Genomic DNA, 19,167 nt, shown 5'->3' with positions numbered 1-19,167 from the left:
CAGTGGAAGTCCAAAACCCAATCAAGATTTCACATTCAGTCTAGCATGGAGGTATGTTTTGGTTAATAAAAGATATTCTCTGCCTTCCTTTTGGTGCTATTAATATTGATTTTAGAAAAATTGTGACATAATTACCACAAAGTTATTAAGGAATGGATTCCTTTCCCCAGGAGCAATACAGAAGTAGCCCTCTTGCTTGTTAACTATCCACTAAATAAATAATTACTGAGATTTTATCCTCTAGCCCAGGGGTTCCCAAGCTTTTTTTATGCTATGGACCAATCCCATTAAGTAAGGGGTCTGTGGACCCCATGTTAGGAACCCCTGCTCTAGCTGTTTTTCCCCATCTTCCTTTTCTTTTTTGTATTCTTTTCCTTCATAGAACATAGGACATAGAAAAGTACAGCACAGTACAGTACAGGCCCTTCGGCCCACAATGTTGTGCCGACTCTCAAACCCTGCCTCCCATGTAAGTCCCCACCTTAAATTCCTCCATATACCTGTCTAGTAGTCTCTTAAACTTCACTAGTGTATCTGCCTCCACCACTGACTCAGGCAGTGCATTCCACGCACCAACCACTCTCTGAGTAAAAAACCTTCCTCTAATATCCCCCTTGAACTTCCCACCCCTTACCTTAAAGCCATGTCCTCTTGTATTGAGCAGTGGTGCCTTGGGGAAGAGGCTCTGGCTATCCACTCTATCTATTCCTCTTATTATCTTGTACACCTCTATCATGTCTCCTCTCATCCTCCTTCTCTCCAAAGAGTAAAGCCCTAGCTCCCTTAATCTCTGATCATAATGCATACTCTCTAAACCAGGCAGCATCCTGGTAAATCTCCTCTGTACCCTTTCCAATGCTTCCACATCCTTCCTATAGTGAGGCGACCAGAACTGGACACAGTACTCCAAGTGTGGCCTAACCAGAGTTTTATAGAGCTGCATCATTACATCGCGACTCAAACTCTATCCCTCGACTTATGAAAGCTAACACCCCATAAGCTTTCTTAACTACTCTATCCACCTGTGAGGCAACTTTCAGGGATCTGTGAACATGTATCCCCAGATCCCTCTGCTCCTCCACACTACCAAGTATCCTTCCCTGTACTTGTTACCCCTGATTCCTCTCCCGTTTGTTTTTTTTCTTGTTTTCCATAGGTATTACTGACGAATGAAGCAAGAAAATGCTTCATACTGTTATCATGTACAAATGTGCTAACTGTCTTGAGAAGCTGAGTCATTCAAAGACCCCAGAGAAATCTGCAATGAGGTTGCCTGCTGAGCTGGATTTTTTTCATGTGATTTGTGTCCAAAATGCATTTGTTTTCATTGTGATTAACAGAACGCTGTAATATTTTCTGGAGGGCAAATGGGACTGGCAAATGATCTAGTATCCCCTCAGCTATATTCTTAATCAAATATTGAACAGCTGCTTAAAAACAGTGAATGCAGTAACATGAAACAAAGAACCTTTTCTCTATAAATCTTTTTTTATTTTTAATATATAGCCAAATGGCCTCAAATTTACTCTAGAAGTGCAAAGTGGAAAATAGACTAGATAAGATACCCTTATGTATTATTCTGCGTTTATCACATTATACTTCCTGGCTAATCTCACTGGAAAATGCTCTTGTTTTATGTAAGTCAGAATATCCAATTAAGGTCTAAAGCAACACAAAACATACAATTCACTTTCCTCTAAAATCAAATTTAATTTTCAAGTTACCTAATATTATTCATGTTTGCACACATGCTTAAGAATCAGCAAATGAAAAGCTTTTCGTTTTTAATGTGACACAGTTAAAAATATAGTTTTAAAAAATGAGAAACTACAAGGTGATCACTGTGAGGTTAATTGGTTTAAATGCTGAAACAATTGCGCTGGAAAATGAAATGATTTCTTCAGCCTCTGAAAATCTACTCACAGCTTTGAGAGAGCATTTCACCAAAGCCAGAAAGAGAACACTTGTACAAAATTCTGGCTGCAGATATGGAGCATGGCTACATTCAAGCAATAGGATTGAAAAATAGCTCCATGACAAAACTGGAGTATATAAGAGTTACAAATATAACTCATGTATGGGATTTTTTGTATGTTAAATTTAAAACGGCTTCTTTGTTATGTTATACTTGGGAATGCTTCTTTGTTATGTTAAACGCTGAGAAAGTCCTTCCCGCTAGCAGTTTGTTTTGTATTATCTATTGATACGAGGACGAATGAACCAATTGTGATAGTTGTTATGCTTTTGGTGTGTCTGAAGATATTGTGCGCACGGGGTTTTTGGGGAGAAGGCGGGAGAGAGGGACAGAGGATGAACCAGGTGCTGTGATGTCTGCTAATGGGGTCGGACCCTGAGGAGGGCTTTCAGCGAGGAGAGGAGACGGAGACGGACTCGTGTGAAGCATCTGGTCGACCACCGTTGTTGGTCCCAGGCGGCCGGTCGAGGTGGTCCGAGGGGTCGCAGGGTGAAGAAGAAGGGTCCTGAGCTTCAACTGTTTGTGCACAAAGAGATTGAACTTTGATAAGTGTGGTGCCTTTTATTTTCCTTTCATATTTTATTCTCTATTAATTATATAGTTCCAGTAATATCTATAAACTGTAAATCATTTAATCGTATCTGGTGTATTGTCTGTTATTTGGGCGGGGTGGGGTACATCACACAGCATCCACACAAACTATTATCCAGTTTGGCGGGGCCGAGGGCCATTTCCCTAGACAACAGCGAGCCGAGAGACCCTGAGGGTGGCCGGGGGGCTACACTCACTTACCCAGTAAGGAACAGCTAGACGAAGTCAGAAGGTCAAGCAGCAAATTATAGTCAACATCTGCAGTTGAGATCTGGCATCAGGGTTTGATGCTGAATCTCAACTTGAAACATTAACTATCCTTCATGATTTGCTGGGTTCATCCAGCATTTTCTGTGCTCCAGTTTCCAATATCTAGTCTCTTGTGCCTTGATGTGTTAATTCCCTCTGTAGTTCTGTGATCTTTGAAAATACATAAGAGTCTTATCTCCAAGCTGTCTGTGCCACAAACACATGAAAACTTAAGGTAAGTACTATATAAATGTGGAAAATTTTATTTGTATACAGTACCATGCAAAATTCTTGGGGCACGAATGCCTAAGGGTGCCTAAGACTTTTGTACAGTACATATTAATTTTATGTATTGCACTGTACTGGTGCCACAAAAGAAATCAAATTTCATGACATTATGTGAGTGATGATAAACCTGATTCTGATATGAGTCTCTATTGTGGACTGGAAGTGGGAAGGCATCAGGGAGAGGGGAATCATGTTTGAGAAAAGGGAAAGGGGAGAAAGCGGGAAGCACTAGAGATATACCCTGTAATGATCAATACACAAAATGTTTGGAATCAAACGACCTTGCCCGGTGCCTCAGGGTTAGGTGTGTCTGCACCCTAGCCAACCCCTGCCCCTGGTACTCCTCTACTACCTGTCCCACACCTCTCCTATAGTATTCCAACCTCACCATTCTCAACATCCTTTTCTACCAATAGAGTTACAAGCTCACTCTCTGTGCAGAAGTTTTAGGCACCCTAGCTGTATAAATGTGCCTATGATTTTTACACAGTACTATATGTTTGATTTCTATGTATGCTACTAATATGTAAAGAGGTGGCAAAACTCGATGCTTGATCATGTTTATGCAATCCCAGCATGTGACAGTTCAGTGCGTATTAAATGGCAGTCATGTTATGTAGAAGTGCCTGCAGTAAAATAAGGCAAGTCGTGTTTGAATTTCACCCAATTTGTGTTTTCTTACAGTATCTCTTGTTTGGGAATGAGAGTTTGAGGCAGCATAGGTAAAGAATGAGCTTGGATATGGTTGACAGGACGCATTTTGATTTCCTCATTTCCAGAGCCAGACGACGGAGATGGAAGTGGAGTTTCTGGAGATGCTGCAAAAAAACAAGGACATGATCTCGTGTCAGTATTCCCTCGCTATGGTAGCTGAAGAGTAATTCAACTAAAAGCTATAACAAGTTTATCTAAGAGAGTGTTCAGATATTGAAAAGTGTATAATTGCTGCTGACTGCCTAATACAATCTGTTTAAAATATTAATAATATTTGAACAATTAAATTAAACTACAGAATTATAGCCCGATATAGGAAAGATGTTTGGATACAACATTATTGCTTCAAAATCTTTATTTACACAAGTTCAGTCAGACGCTGGTTGGCAAACTTACAGAGTTGAACTTGATGAATGGCTGCTGACATACCGGTTGACATCACTGCGTGGGGAAGTAAATGGCTGTGGACAAGTGCAGAACGTGAGTACTGCTGTACTTCTGTTGTAGACCCTGAGGTGAGATAAGTGTTAGAAAGGTTAGAAAGATGCATTTCTGATCATAAATGCAATCGGTTCTATTCCTAATTGCCCCTTGAACTGAGAAGCTTGCATGCTATTTAAGTGTTAACCACATTGATAAATCTGGAACCTAACATGGTTTAGGAGAGGATTTCACATTCCTTTCTGGAAAGGCACATGAATGAGATGAGGTTTTAGAGCAATTAAGCAGTTTTATGGTTCCTATTACTGATACAAGCTTTGGGTGCTCATACATACAGTATGTTTCATCATACTTCATTAATCTGTATTAGGTATAATTATCCAAACTGTCATATCACAACAGATTGGACTAATTTCAATATATGATAGAAAGGCACTTGATTAATCAGTTTGAGAGTTGGGGTTAGGCTGTTTCGAATTCAGAAGAAAATGTGGTTGTGAACCTTTGAGTTTCCACAGTTATTTGGGGTAAAGAACTTCAATTATTATGTTAATTCAGAAAAAGACATTAATAGATCCCTAGATGTTTAGAGAAATCAGGTATAATGAGGATAGTATTGAAAATAGTGCTGAGGCAGAAGATTGGTCTGCTCCTGTTTTTTATGTTCTTTGCAAGAATAAATCGTAATGTCAGCACAATTACATTTGGACTAATAGTACTCCTGCCCTATCAGATATACTGGGTATAAATGAAAAGGAAACGGATTTCTCTGTCCTAATGGACATAGAACACCTGTTAATTTACGTATATGCACATCTTGTCTTTGATAATTTTGTTTCTTGATGTAATGATGCATTGCTGTCAATTTCTGGTTATTTTTATCAATAAGGTTTTCTTGGCAAATTACTGGAGTGGGTTGCCATTTCCTTCTCCAGTGGAATATAACATTGTCTGCGAAGATCCTTACAGTGAAGTCTATGATATTTCTATTTGTGATGTATGGCGGTGAGAGCTGGACTGTTAATAAGACTGAACACAAAGGAATCGACGCCTTTGAACTTGGAGGCTGGAGGAAAGGGTTAAGAGTTCGTTGGACAGCAACGAGATCCAGTAAGTCAGTACTTGAAGAAATACAGCCAGACTGCTCACTTGGCGGCTTGATTATCAGACAAAAGCTCAGATATTTTGGCCACATCATGAGAAGACAGGATTCCTTGGAGAAGCCTCTCATGTTCAGTAAAACAGAAGGTAAACAGAATGAGAGGATAACAGAGGTTACGGTGGATAGATAGTATTATTCAGACAATGTGCATGACCTTGGAGGATCTTAGAGAGGCAGCTTCCAACAGGAAAGCTTAGTGTGCAGGGGTCCATGAGGTCACGAAGATTCGGACTCGACTTAACAACTGTGAGTAGAAAATTCAGGAGATGAAAATTCTGATAAATTTCATTGTAGATGAACTGATAAATCTACTTTTACTTGGAATCAAATGAATTTGATTAAATTATTATTTTTGAAAACTTTTATCCCCAACATACAGAAATTAATTCAATAAATATTTTCTGTATTCTAACAGAGGATGCTGGAAATACTCAGCATGTCAGAGACCTATTGAGAGTTAAATGGAAGATGCCTGAATGTTTTCAAGCTGAAGCAATAAACTATTCTTTCTCTCTCTCTACAGATGCTGCTTGGCCAGCTGAGTGTTTCCAGTATTCTTTTATTTAAGTAATTTTAGTTTTAGTTTTTATTTTAAATTTTAGATTACATCACTGCCTGATATGGGAACACCAATGCCCTTGAATGGAAAATCCCACAAAAAGTGGTGGATGTGACCCAGTTCATCATGGGTAAAGCCCTTCCCACCATTAAAAACATCTACAAGGTGCGATGTTGCAAGAAAGCAGCATCCATTGTCAAGGATCCCTAGCATCCAATCCATGCTCTCTTCTCACTGCTGCCATCAGGAAAGAGGTTAAGAGCCAGGTTCAGAAACAGTTATTACCCTTCAACCATCAGGCTCTTGAACCAGTGGGGATAACCCCATTCAACTTCACTCACTCTAACACTGAACTGTTCCCATAACCTATGGACTCGCTTTCGAGGACTCTTCATCACATGCTCTCTATTTATTGTTTATTTATTATTATTATTATTATTATTATTTTGTTTTTGAATGTTTTTATTTGCAGTTTGTTGGCTTTTGCATATTGATTGCTTGTCTATATTGTGTGCAGTTTTCATTGATTCTATTGTGTTTCTTTGTATTTACTGTGAATGCCTGCAAGTAAATGAATCTCAGGGTTGCATATGGTGGCATATATGTACTTTGATTTTCTTTCAGCTGCTTTGATTTATACTTATAATTTCATTTTAAGATGAATCTCACTGGAATCTTCACAGAACTAAAAATAACGAAAGACATTGGGACAGATCTTCTGTTGGCTTGAGATTGTCGACCTCCTAATCTTGAAGGACTCTGTTTCCTCCCAGTGTAGTTTTCTGTTGAGAGCCAGAATCAAATTCGAAGAAAAAGCATGCAGCTCATCAACAGGGCACAGTGCACTCAAAGGATAGCTCTGACAACTGGTGAGGCCTGGCCTCGAGGCCCAACAGTAGTCAAAGTTGTCACGGTTGTTGAACCCTTTAGAATGCCTTTGACAGCACGACCATTCAAAAACACTTGAATGCTGAAAAATGTTAAAGCCCTTACCTACTTGAAAGATGTTCCACAAGCTTAATTAAATGAAATATCACTTTATTTACCTTCCACTTGGCAGCTGGTTTCTCCACTTTATTTTAATGGGACTAGTCTTCTTGGCACAAGTTAAGAACTGGAAAAGCTGTAAGTATTTGGCACCCCACCAATGGATTTCAGAAAGAGTCCACCCACACAGTGCTCCTGTTTTGGTGCCAGCACCCTACTGAACAAAAAGCAGACCTCTAACCTCTGCTTGGATGGACCCATTACAAACATTTGTTGCTGGATCCAGTTTGGAATGTAATTTATAGGTCAGAGGTCATTTGGTTGAGACATTAGGCTAGGGCTCCATCTCTGTCATAAGTAGACGTAAAGGATCCCTTGGTACTATTTTGAAGAACAGCAAAATTGTTCCTGGCCAGCATTTTCCCATCCATCAAATTCACTAAAACAGATTATCTAGTCATTATTGCATTGCTGCTTTTTGGGAGCTTGCAATACACGATTTGGCTTTGGCATTTTCCACATTATATCACACTTTAAAAGCTGGTTTTAAATTGCTTTTTGAATTTCCTGAAAATTCTGGCCCAGATCTTCCAATGATACCTCACTGGGCCCCCCTTAGCTTTGCTGGTTCAATGTCCAAGCACTGTTTGCTGTTTGTGCAATTGTAGCTAACAGCCAGCCATCTCTACTGAAATTCCAGGTGAATTTCAGAGAACTAATTTTCAATTAATATGTTAGTAGCGGTCTCTGTAAATAAACAAGCAGAATATTCTGTCATTTTGAATTGCTTCCCCCCTCCCCCACCCCCACCCGGGAAGTAACTTCAGAGGAAGCCACATAAACAGAAGCCTGTTTGACTGCCAAATTAGATTCTGTCAGGATCAGTGCAGATCTAATTGTTTCTTAGTCAGTACCATGTAACATAATTCTTCATAAAACTGCATTCCAACATGTCTGCCTCCCAGCCATTTGCTTCCTCCCTGATACCACAACATCTGCCAGTCTGCTTCTTTGTTCCTGCCTGTTGTCAATTGACTTGTTTTCTTTTTTTTCCTTCTCTATTAGTATAGTCTGGACTGCTAACCATGTCCCACAGTCTTACTATTTGGAAAACATTGCATATTATCTGATCTTAACTGCGTTATTGTTATTTGGCCACACCCTTCAGAGAAATTCCCATTGTTCAAGCCATCCCTGCTAACTTTCTCCGCAATTGAAAACAAATTTGTTTTCTTGCTTATTTCTCATATAGGATCCCAGACCAGAATTGTTAACTGTTCCTTTTTGATCAGATCCTGCATGCCCTGCACTTTCCATGCCTAAGTCCTCATTAAGTTTCACTCATTAAATATCTTCATTAAGGTAAATTTTTCAATGAACTTGCAGAAAATCTTTTAAATTGTATCCAACAGACATTCTTCCAAGATAATACTTTCTGTTAATTGCCTTGCACAACAAATACTGAAGATATGGGTTAAATGTAACAGAATGTGGTAAATATTTTTACTTCCACAGCTCTCCACTCTTTAAAATCCTTAATGGTAGGCTAAGGTTTCCTTGATCCAGATTTAAACCAATGTCTTCAATTGGAGCTCTATTTAGGTTATCTTGGGTGTGTGAGGTTGAGATGTGTTTCTAACAGTGGAAGTGTAAGGTGCTCCTTCCCTCCACTAGCCTGCAGGTCACCCTTGGGCAAGGTGTAGCCCCCCCCAGTCAGGGTCACATGAAGCCCGGGAGCTGGTGGTGGAAGGTCGTTTGAGCAGCTGGTGCATGTCACAAGTCCTGGTTATGCAACCACTAAAGCCAGGCAGACAACCTCTGAAGAGTATTGATAATGACTGGGGTCACCCATCTTGTAAAGACACTGCTCAGAAGGAGGCAATGGAAAACGACTTCCGCAGAAAACTTTACCAAGAGCAATCATGGTCATGGATAGATCATGATCGCCTACGTCCTATGACACGGCACATGGTGATGATGTCTATGCTATCAAACCATCTGGTGCCAACAGTATATTTTATGAATCTCTTTCCACGCATTTTATTACTCTTGCAACAACTGTTGTTCATACCTTTCATACAACGTTTAGTATTTGGGGACTTCTAAAATAACTGATTGAATTGACTTTTCAATGTGAACTAATTATGTAATTGTGGGCTGCAATCATCGAGTCACAAGGTAACTCATCTGTCTAAAATTATGCAGCAAAAGATCAGTTTCTCACCTCCCAAGAGCATTTCCTGCAAAAGGCTATCAATTTTCGCCACTCCAAAGAGTCGAGCAAACTGAACCTGCTCGATCATCTGCCATGTGATGCTCTGCAGAGGTGGAAGAAGCAACAGAATATCACCAAATCGTCCACGGGAGTCGTACTGGCGATCGTTGATGTAGTCCTCCAGTTTGACCTGCACTTGGAATCTCATATTTTTGATTTTTGCTGAATCACTTACACCTCTGCAATCTATGGGAGAGAAGTGATGAGTTAACATTTCTTTGCAATATGTAAAGCATTGAACGTATATGTTCCACTTGACAGAACTTAAAATGCACAAATACAGATTATTGTTATTTAAAATGAGAATAATCCAGTCCAACCACAATATGAGATGATGGTTTGTATCTCTACTTGCTAGAAATGATAACAATTTTACCTTAAAGAGTCAAATTGATTATCTGATTTAAATTCATAGGAGATGGTCAGATATTATGACCATTGAGGTGTATTGAAGTAAAATCAAGTAGAACGATTGAATTCCTCCATCCATAGTTGAATTGTAGCAGAAAATTAGTTTGTTGCTCTTTCCAAATTCTCTCTGTCCATTTTCCAGCTTTAGGAACTACAAATCGCCCAGATATAGGGCAAGCAAAATTTATCAAGCCGTGACGTATACAGCTTTGCATTGGAAGCCCGCAGCAAAGTGTTACAGATCTTATCCAGGTGCACAGTTATAAGGATCCTTGGTTTTCCTCATTATATACAAGATGTTGGCCTGAATGTTCACATGCTGAGTTTGATTAGGCAAAGTGATGATAACAATCAAAGATGGTTAAAGGACCATCCCTCCATAATATGATCACCAGGTTAGAGCTGTGTTTTCAATGCTTGTACCATTATTGCTGGAGCTTTGGTATCATGATTTTGATTTGACTTGTCTTACTGGATGGATTTTATTCTCGGTTACATGCAAAATTATTATTTTTAGAAATTTCTCTTAAGACTTCCTTAGAATCCAATAAATGCCATGTGTGCCATTATGTGAATACATTGCATAAATCAGCTTGTTAAATAGCACACATAAAAAGGTAATAAAATAATTATTGTAGTGTAAGAACCTTTACAAATAATATCTTCTAAAATGTATTCTCTTACTTATCATAAATTGCCTCAGATAACTGACCATCTTTGTTACTATGTACTTCTAGAAAGCAGGAGCCCAGGTAGGTGCACTGTACATAGTTATCAGCATTTTTGCAATGCACAATCTGCCTTCTGAGACCTTCTCAAGTATCAACTTGGATTAATTCTTGTGTGTGCAAAAAAATAAACTGCTGTTCTTACCCCTAAGATCTTTCTCAGTGTCTCTTGGAAATTTGGAACTAACGTTGGACATCTCAGACTCAAAAAACTGAGCAATGTTGATACTTTAATCAACAATGTACTTACCTGGATCAAAGAACACCACAGCTTTAAGGCAAGCGAATTCATTCTCGTCAATCTGGAGGTCCAGCAATGGTTTCACCAGCTCGTCAAGGATCCTGTTGACTACCCGCATAATCTCTAACTCCGGGCAGTGCCTGGGAATGATGAAATCATTTCCTGTTGATGGAGGATGTGTTCTGTTATTGTTGTACTCATACTTTACAAAACTGATGCACTGAGCATCTTCCAAAAATGACAAACATTCAAACATTAAACATTCTAACCAGATCCTCAATTTAACATGGAGCTTTATGATATTTCCATTGGTCTGGAAATGTTGGGATGTATTATTAAACATGAATGGAAATGCATACAGATAGTCCAGGTTTTAGATCAGCATTTGTAAATCATTGTTATGAAGCCAGGAGACACTTCATAATCTCTCCTTAACCTACATTTTTATAGGTGTGTATTCAACTACATTTTTGAAATCAAGTTTATTGAAAGTAGTTAAAGCATTAATCATAGAAACATAGAATCATAGAAATCCTCCATTTTCAATGCATACAGCCAGAAGAGTACACATGAAACAGCCACTTCTCATGCTCTTAATCTTCTCAGTAACTTCCAATTTCCTGGCCCTGACCGTTTCATTTTCACTGTGGATGTCCAGTCCCTATACACGTCTATCTGCCATCAGGAAGGCCTTAAAGCTGTCATCTTCTTTTTCAATAAAAAACCAACCAGTTCTCCTCCACCAACACCTTTCTCTGTCTGACAGAACTGGTCCTCACCATCAATTTCTTCTTCGGCTCCTCCCAATCTCTCCGGATGCTTGGGCCCTAGCAATGCCTGACTTTTTATTGACTACGTAGAACAGTCCATGTTCCAAGCCTTCCCCGATGATGCTCCCCAACTCTCCTTCTGCTACATTGTCGCTGCTCATTCACCTATGCTATGCTCATCAATTTCGTCAACTTTGGCTCCAACCCCCACCCTGCTCTTAAATTCACGCTGCATTTCTGACACCTCCCTCCCCTCTCTCAATCTCTCTGGCTCTGCCTCTCGAGATAAACTGTCAAGAAACATCGTTTATAAAACTACTGATTCCCATGGCTGTCTTGACATTACCTCTTCCCACCATGTCTCCTGTAAAAATGTTATTCTCTTTTCTTAGTTCCTTTGTCTCCACCACATCTGTTCCCAGGATGAGGCCTTCCTTTTCAGGACATCAGAGATGTCCTCCTCCTTCAAAGAGTGGGGTTTCTCTTCCTCCACTATTGATTCTGTGCTCACCCACATCTCCTCCATTTCCCAGACACCCGCATTCACTCCACCTACACTTTCTACAGGGATCGCTCCTTCCATGATTCTCTATTCTATTCGCCCACCCTCACTACTCTCCCTCCCGGCATTTAATCCCTGCAAACAACAAAAATGCTACAGCTGCCCATTCACCTCCTCCCTCACCTCTATTCAGGGCCCCAGATTGTCCTTTCATGTGAGGCAACACATCTGCAAATCCTGTGGGGTTATCTATTGTATCCATTGCACCCAATGCGGCCTCCTCAACATTGGTGAGACCCAGTGTAAATGGTGACCACCTCCACTCCATCCACCAAAAGCAGAACTTACCAGTGGCCAACATTTTAAATCCAATTCCCACTCCTGTTTGGAGATGTACGTTTATGGCCTCCTTTTGTTCCATGATGAGGTCTTCCTTTGGGCAAAGGAGCAACACCTCATATTCTATTTCAGTAGCCTCCAAACTGATGGCCTGAATATCAATTTCTCCTTCCGGTATTTTTTCCCTCCCCCCCCCACTCCTTCTTCTATTCCCTACTCTGGCTTCTTACCTTTCCTCACCTGCCTACCACTTCCACTGGTTCCCCTCCTCCTTCCCTTTCTCCCATGGTCCACTCTCCTCTCCCATCAGATTCCTTCCCTTCTGGCCCTGTGCCTTTCCCACCTATGGCTTCACCTATCACCTTCTCGCTATCCTCCTTCCCTTTCCCCAGCAGTTTTTATTCTGGTGCCTTCCCTCTTCCTTTCCAGTCCATAGAATAAATGAATATACACCTGACCTGCTGAGTTTCTCCAGCATTTTGTCTGAGTCCCTAGTCCAGATTGGATTTGGTAAGAGTTCATTATTCATGTACTCTGTAATTTGGAGAGATGCTCTATTGATTGAGAACACCTGACCACCAAATAATGTCACTTCAATCATCCGGGTAAGCACTTGGAGATCTGCCAATATTGAGTGACTGATTTAAAAGATGGGTAAAAAAAGTAGATACACTGCCTAATCTGCTGAGTTCCCACAGTGTTCTGTGTGTTGATGTGGATTATATTGTTGCTTTTTGATCACTCTCACCAAACCTCCACAGGACATAACGTGCCTCTCAAAGGTAAGCAAAAGTCTTCAAAATGCCTAATCCATAAACGTGCTTGGCTGTGGATCGATTTCAAAGGCTTCATGGTAACAGTCTGCAAACAATATTTGCATTTCTTGCCTGCTTTCCTCCAATTGCAAGTAACAAAACTCATTACAACTCACTGTTGAATTGAAATGAAACACAAATACATCACGAGCACTGATCTGCCATTCAGCTGCAGTGAGTAAAGAGCTAACATTTTAGAAGTTTCAGGCTGTCAGCTAACCCAGCTGTAACAAAGAATTTCCTCAATGTTAGACCAGAGCTGAAAAGAGAATTGGATGGGCGGTGATTCAAGCTATGTTTAGATGTACAAGAAGGAATTACGTTTTCTCTTGAGCGCATGCTTTTATTCTACACCATACATTTGAGCTGCACTGCATACTGTGCGGCGTCACAGATAGTCAAACAACGTTTTTCCTATTAGCCATTCTTTTGCGAATGGAAATTACTGAGGCTATTCACGTAAACATTGCTACAATAAATCATGGCAAAAGTTAGCCTTTTTGGGATATTTCAATTTAAAGGTGGGCCACAATCATAGATTAAGGGAGAAAAGTGAAAACTTTAGTGGGAACCTGACGGGGAGCTTCTGCACTTAGGGGGTGGTAAGAGTGTGGAACGAGCTACCAGCAGAGGTGATGGGTGCAGAGTCGATTGTAACATCTAAACAAAGTTTGGATAAGTACATGGATAAGAAAGGAATGGAGGGCTACGGTTCAGGAGCGGGTCGATGTGATTAGGCAGAATGATAGTTCAACATGTACTAGATAGGTTGAAGGCCCTTTTTCTGTGCTGTAGTGCTCTATGACTGTGTAGTTAAATTGCAACAGATGCTAATTGCTATAACTTAATATGGCTATGTCCAGCATTTTAAGCATTACTAGTTCAGTGTTGTTTAAATGAGCATTGTATTATCTATGGGATGCATATTATCTAGAACATGTTGTGAGGTCTAGCCATAACGTTTTTAAGAAGCCATTAAGTAATCTTGCCCACTATGAAAACAAGCAATTAATAGAATGGTGGCATAAGACCAAGTCATCAATTCATACCTAGTAAGAGAACATCCTTGTAGGGAATTGAACGTCTGGCCAATCCCAGCAGCAAATGCTCCCCTGCATGAGCTCTGAGCAGTGCAACCTCAAAAAAGAGAAAAATACAAGATCAAAAATTTACTGGTAGACCCTTTAGCTGGTAAGTCATTAAGACCATAAGATATAAGGAAAGGATTAGACCATTCAGCCTATTGAGTATGCTCCACCATTCAATCATGGCTGAATTTCTTTTTCAATTCCATTCTCCCATCTTCTCCATTTATCTCTACCTTAAGTGCACCCAATAGCTTGGCCTCTATAGATAAACTACCCTCTGGCTGAAGAAATTCTTTCTCATCTCAGTTATCAAGGGAATCTCAGCAATCATTAGACCATGAGACATGGAAGCAAAATTAGACCAATCAGCCCATCAAGTCTGCTCCACCATTCCATCATGGCTGATTGATTATCTTTCTCAACAGGGTGGGTTTCTTCCAGGTGCTCTGGTTTCTTCCCACATTCCAAAGACATACTTAGGGTTAGTGTTAATGCGTTGGATCATCGCCTGCCCAAGACTGTGCTGTATGGCGAACTCTCTACTGGCCACTGTGACAGAGGGGCACCGAAGAAGAGGCACCGAAGAAGAGGCACAAGGACTCTCTGAAGAAATCCCTTGGTGCCTGTCACTTTGACCAGAGCCGGTGGTCTAATCTAGCCTCCGATCGCGAAGCGTGGTGACACACCATTCACCAGTCTGTCTCCTCCTTCGAGAACGCACGCAGGGCTGGCATTGAGGACAAAAGGAGGAAGAAGAACCGTGACACAGCAGCACCAAACCCAGAACAGAATTTCCCTTGCAGCCGCTGTGGCCGGACCTGCCCATCCCCTATCGGCCTCGTCAGCCGCCAGCGAGCCTGCAGCAGACGTGGGCAGTCCCCTTCCTAAATCTTCGTTTGCAAAGCCAAACCATGACTGACTGATAGTGCGTTGTGGGCAGGCGTGCTATGTTGGTGATGGAAGTGTGGCGACATCTGCGGGGTGCCCTCAGTACTCCTCGGACTCTGTCAGCGTTTCATCAGTATGTTCTATGTATATATGGCAAGTGTTATTTTCTCATAGTACCTTTAGTATGCTGCCTTGTGAGTATCAGCAATTTAATCGAGGCCCATGTGTCTGTAATGCAAAATCAAGTTGGAATGCATTGGAGGTCAGACCGGGGGTGTCTGACACCTCTGGAGTCTGGGCTCAACACTAAATCTAAATCGAGGAAACCAGGATTGCAACTCTGTAACCTGTAAGCTAAGAGAAGTAATGGACTTTATTTCAGGCCTTCAGATTTATAAAGGTCTCATTGAAAGGGGTTGCTGGGCTTCAAACTTGGCTAAGCATTTTATTTATTTTTTTGTGCATTCATGTCTTAATTAAGTATGTCTTCTTTTCTTTTCAGTTGACTTTTTTTTGCAATATTTTATTATTTGAATGCCTAAAGTTGACAACAAGGTTTGAAAACACTAAACTAGGCTTTTGATCTTATGAGCTGTCAGATTGTCAGGATGGTATTGAGATTGGGGTCTCAGGACATCTTCTGGTTCCACCCTCACGGTTCATCCCACATGCAAGATGACTGTGGAACTAGGTCCTCAAGGCTTTTGACAACTATTTTGTCTTGAAATGTTAGAGTGGCCACAGGATCAGTACAAGGTAAGTTTGGGGAGTGAATGGGACTCATTTATCTTGAAGGAGCGTGACAGATTCTATCAAGCTGAAACATAGCTTCCATCCGTTCGTATTTGGTCCTTTGATTGCTTTGTTCATGATAACCATTATTTAGTATTTTATGTTTCTGAACACTTAATTGATTTAAAAAATTAGCTTAATTTGTCACATGTACATTGAAATATACAGTTTGCATGCCTCAACAACCAACACAGTCCGAGGATGTACTGGGGACAGTGCACAAGTATGGCCACATTTCCATCACTAACATAGCAGGGCTACAACTTACTAAACCTAACCCACACAGAATGTCATTTAGAATGTGTGAGGGAACAGGAGCGATCATGGGGAGAACATACAAGTTCCTTACAGACAGCAGCAGGAGTTGTAACCCAATCTTCCAGCTGGCTCTGCAATGCTTTACGCCAACCACTATATTATCGTGCTCTGATAGATAATCAGAGACTGTTAAAAGTGCAATGGCTCAAAGGAATTCAGCCCCCTGTGTCTCTACCAGTTCCTAGCAGAGTAATCTTGTAACTGTTATTTCTGACTTCATCCCCTGCAAATTATTGTCATGTTCAATTCCATTTTCCACCATCTCTCCAGGCAGTGAATTCCAGATCAAAACTACCATGTTTAAGTTTTCTACACGTTTCCTCTTGTACCTTTTTGACCAATATTTGAAATGTATGCCCCTTCATCCATTTTCCATCATCCACCAACAGGAACAGCTTTCCTCATCGACCCTGCCTAAACCAGTTATGATCAGTCCTGAAGAAGGGTCTTGGCCCAAAACGTTGACCCTTTATTAATTTCCATAGATGCTGCCTGACCTGCTGAATTATTCCAGCATTTTGTATATGTAACTCTGGAGTTCCAGCATTTTCAGTCTGTCTTGTGTTTATGATCTGGTAAACCTCTGCCAAATCTTCTCCCAAACATCCTTGCTCCACAGAGAAATGCTTAGGTTTTCCAGTCTCACCTTGCAGTTGAAATCCGTCTTCTCTGAAAGCAATCTAGTAAACTTTTTCTACACCCTTTCAGAAACCTTTTATCCCCTCTAAATTTGGAATTGACTATTCATGCCCTAAGCAATATTTTACATAGATATAATAATAAAATCTGATTTTGTATTGTGTCTCTATTTACAGACATCAGATGACAACATATATTAACTCTGACTGCTACTGTTTTGCTAGCTCACTTTCTCTATGGCCCTTTGTAAATACTGGTCCATATATATACACACACATACACCTAGCTTGTGATCACCTGTTGAGAATTTTAAGGCAGACCTACCAATGCACAACCTACACGTGCATGAAACATTTCAAAACACTGCGTAATGTGATTTACAAAATATTTTGTATTATTTGATTGCGGAAGAATATTTTCTTACATTTGTGTTGAATGGACTGTACCAGATACTGCAAATACCACAAACAACCTAGGCTGATATGCTGTCTACCCAACCTACTACAGGGTAACACAAAAACTATTGTGTCAATGAATGTGAATTTTTTTATGTGACCCATTACCTGTACATTTCATACCTGGTCATCCAGTAGCAATTCGCAGAATGCTGGGATACATTTAGCCCATTCCACCAGCACGAGTAACTGTTGTTTCATGGACTCACTGACATCACTGATGGTTGCTACTTTCTTCATTGCAATATCAGCAGGATGCACAGGATTTAAGGCAGAAATCTACCAACAGAGAAAGCCACTAACTTATGTAAAATGATATATGAGCCACGACAATGCAATTTGATTAATTCCTATTAATTTCTTTATGATATCATATGGGAAAGTGATTTAACAATTTCACGTCCTGAGTGAGTTCAACATTTCTTAATCTGTTAGTTGCCTATGAACCCAGCTGCTAGTATTCTAAAACATTCCTCGCTATTTGTATTTCTCCACATACAAGAGTCAATTATGTCATATCACCAGGACTTATAAATAGCACAGAAATTATTTTAATATTAAAATAATTTACTAGCGAAAATACAGACTTAACTGTTCTTCAAAAGGAATAGTATTCAGGAACCCACTGAGTTGAGAAAGGTATATAACTATTTTTGTCACATGACCATGCCAAAAAATTCACATAAATAATGCAATAATAAGTTTCAACATATTTGTGAAAACAAAGAATTTTGAAGTTAGTATCCCTTAAAGCAATTCATTTTATTAATAGAAATTCTTTACTATACAATTCCTATAGGGGGCATTACAGGCTTTATCTTCTGACCAGAGCAGATATTAACCACACCTGGTTAGTACTGGAATTTTTTCATCAAGTGCTTTTATGTCAAAGAGGTCTTCCAACTGAAACAGACTAATTATGCAGATGTACAATCTTGTAAAATTGAGATGCAATGGAGTTTTCCATTTCTCCTAGTTCTAGGACAGTAGACAACCACCCATATTACCAATGAAATACAGGATGACAGCGTGTCCTTATGAGTTGCAGTCAAATCAAAAACAAGACAAATTCTGCAGATGCTGGAAATCTGAGCAACACACACAAAATGCTGGAGGAGCTCAGCAGGCCAGGCAGCATTGATGGAAAAAGGCACAGTCGATGTTTCGGGCTGAAGCCCTTTGGCAGAACCAGAGAGAAAAAGCTGAGGAGTAGATTTGAAAGGTGGGGGGAGAGGACCTGATGATGTGCGTGAAGTGGAAGAGATGCGGTTGAGGGCAGTGTTGATGGGTAGCCTCCAACCTGATGGCATGAACATTGATTTCTCAAACTTCCAGTAATGCTTCCCCCCCCTTCACCATCTCCAATCCCCTTTTCCCCCTCTCATGTTATCTCCTTGCCCGCCAATCACCTCCCTCTGGTGCTCTACACCGTCCCCTCCCCTTTTTAATTTCTTCCATGTCTTCTGTTTCTTTCACCAATAAACATCCTAGCTCTTTGCTTCATCCCTTTCCCTCCAAGTTTCACCTATCTCCTGGTGTTTCTCTCTCCCCTCGCCCGCCTTGCAAACCTAATCCTCAACTATTTTTCTCCAGTCCTGCCAAAGGGTTTCGACCCGAAACTTCAGCCGTGCTTTTTTCCATAGGTGCTGCCTGTTCCTTCAGCATTTTGTGTGTGTTGCTTATGAGTTGTAGCATGGATTTCTTCACTGCTGTCTTATATTCCATCAATAACCGTGCCTAAGAAGAGAGACAAAGGCGGGAAGAATGAGAGGTCCAAAGAAACTAACAGGGTGATAACGAGGTGGAAACAGATGAGAAGATTGCCATGCTTTAGATGAAAGTATATTTTCATATACCTATAAAAAATCCGTCAATCAATCAAAAGGAAAGACGGGTCTCCTCTCCAGGGAAAGTATCTTTATAATATGTCATTTGTAAAT

General features: G+C 40.4%; 1 protein-coding gene across 3 annotated transcripts in view; it reads right to left on the bottom strand.

Annotated features, from left to right (window-relative positions):
• Positions 1–653: 653 nt before the first annotated feature.
• LOC134356308 (hepatocyte nuclear factor 4-beta-like) overlaps positions 654–19,167 on the bottom strand; it is a 61,416-nt gene continuing 42,902 nt past the window's right edge. Inside the window, exons 5-11 of one of the 3 annotated variants that reach the window (XM_063067169.1) lie at positions 17,351–17,506; positions 14,097–14,184; positions 10,631–10,783; positions 9,191–9,427; positions 4,214–4,327; positions 3,786–3,921; positions 654–2,491 (exon numbers count right to left, since the gene is read on the bottom strand). In XM_063067169.1, coding sequence (XP_062923239.1) covers positions 2,488–2,491; positions 3,786–3,921; positions 4,214–4,327; positions 9,191–9,427; positions 10,631–10,783; positions 14,097–14,184; positions 17,351–17,506 — 888 coding nt within the window. In that variant the 3' untranslated portion in view covers positions 654–2,487. Of the gene's footprint in view, positions 3,922–4,213; positions 4,328–9,190; positions 9,428–10,630; positions 10,784–14,096; positions 14,185–17,350; positions 17,507–19,167 lie in introns of all 3 variants that reach the window. The other 2 variants (XM_063067170.1, XM_063067171.1) reach the window with 2 other exon arrangements.

This window comes from Mobula hypostoma, chromosome 14, assembly GCF_963921235.1.
Source record: "Mobula hypostoma chromosome 14, sMobHyp1.1, whole genome shotgun sequence".
NCBI lineage: Eukaryota > Metazoa > Chordata > Chondrichthyes > Myliobatiformes > Myliobatidae > Mobula > Mobula hypostoma.
The sequence above is the reverse complement of the archived record's forward strand: the minus strand, read 5'-3'. Positions and strand labels throughout refer to the sequence as shown.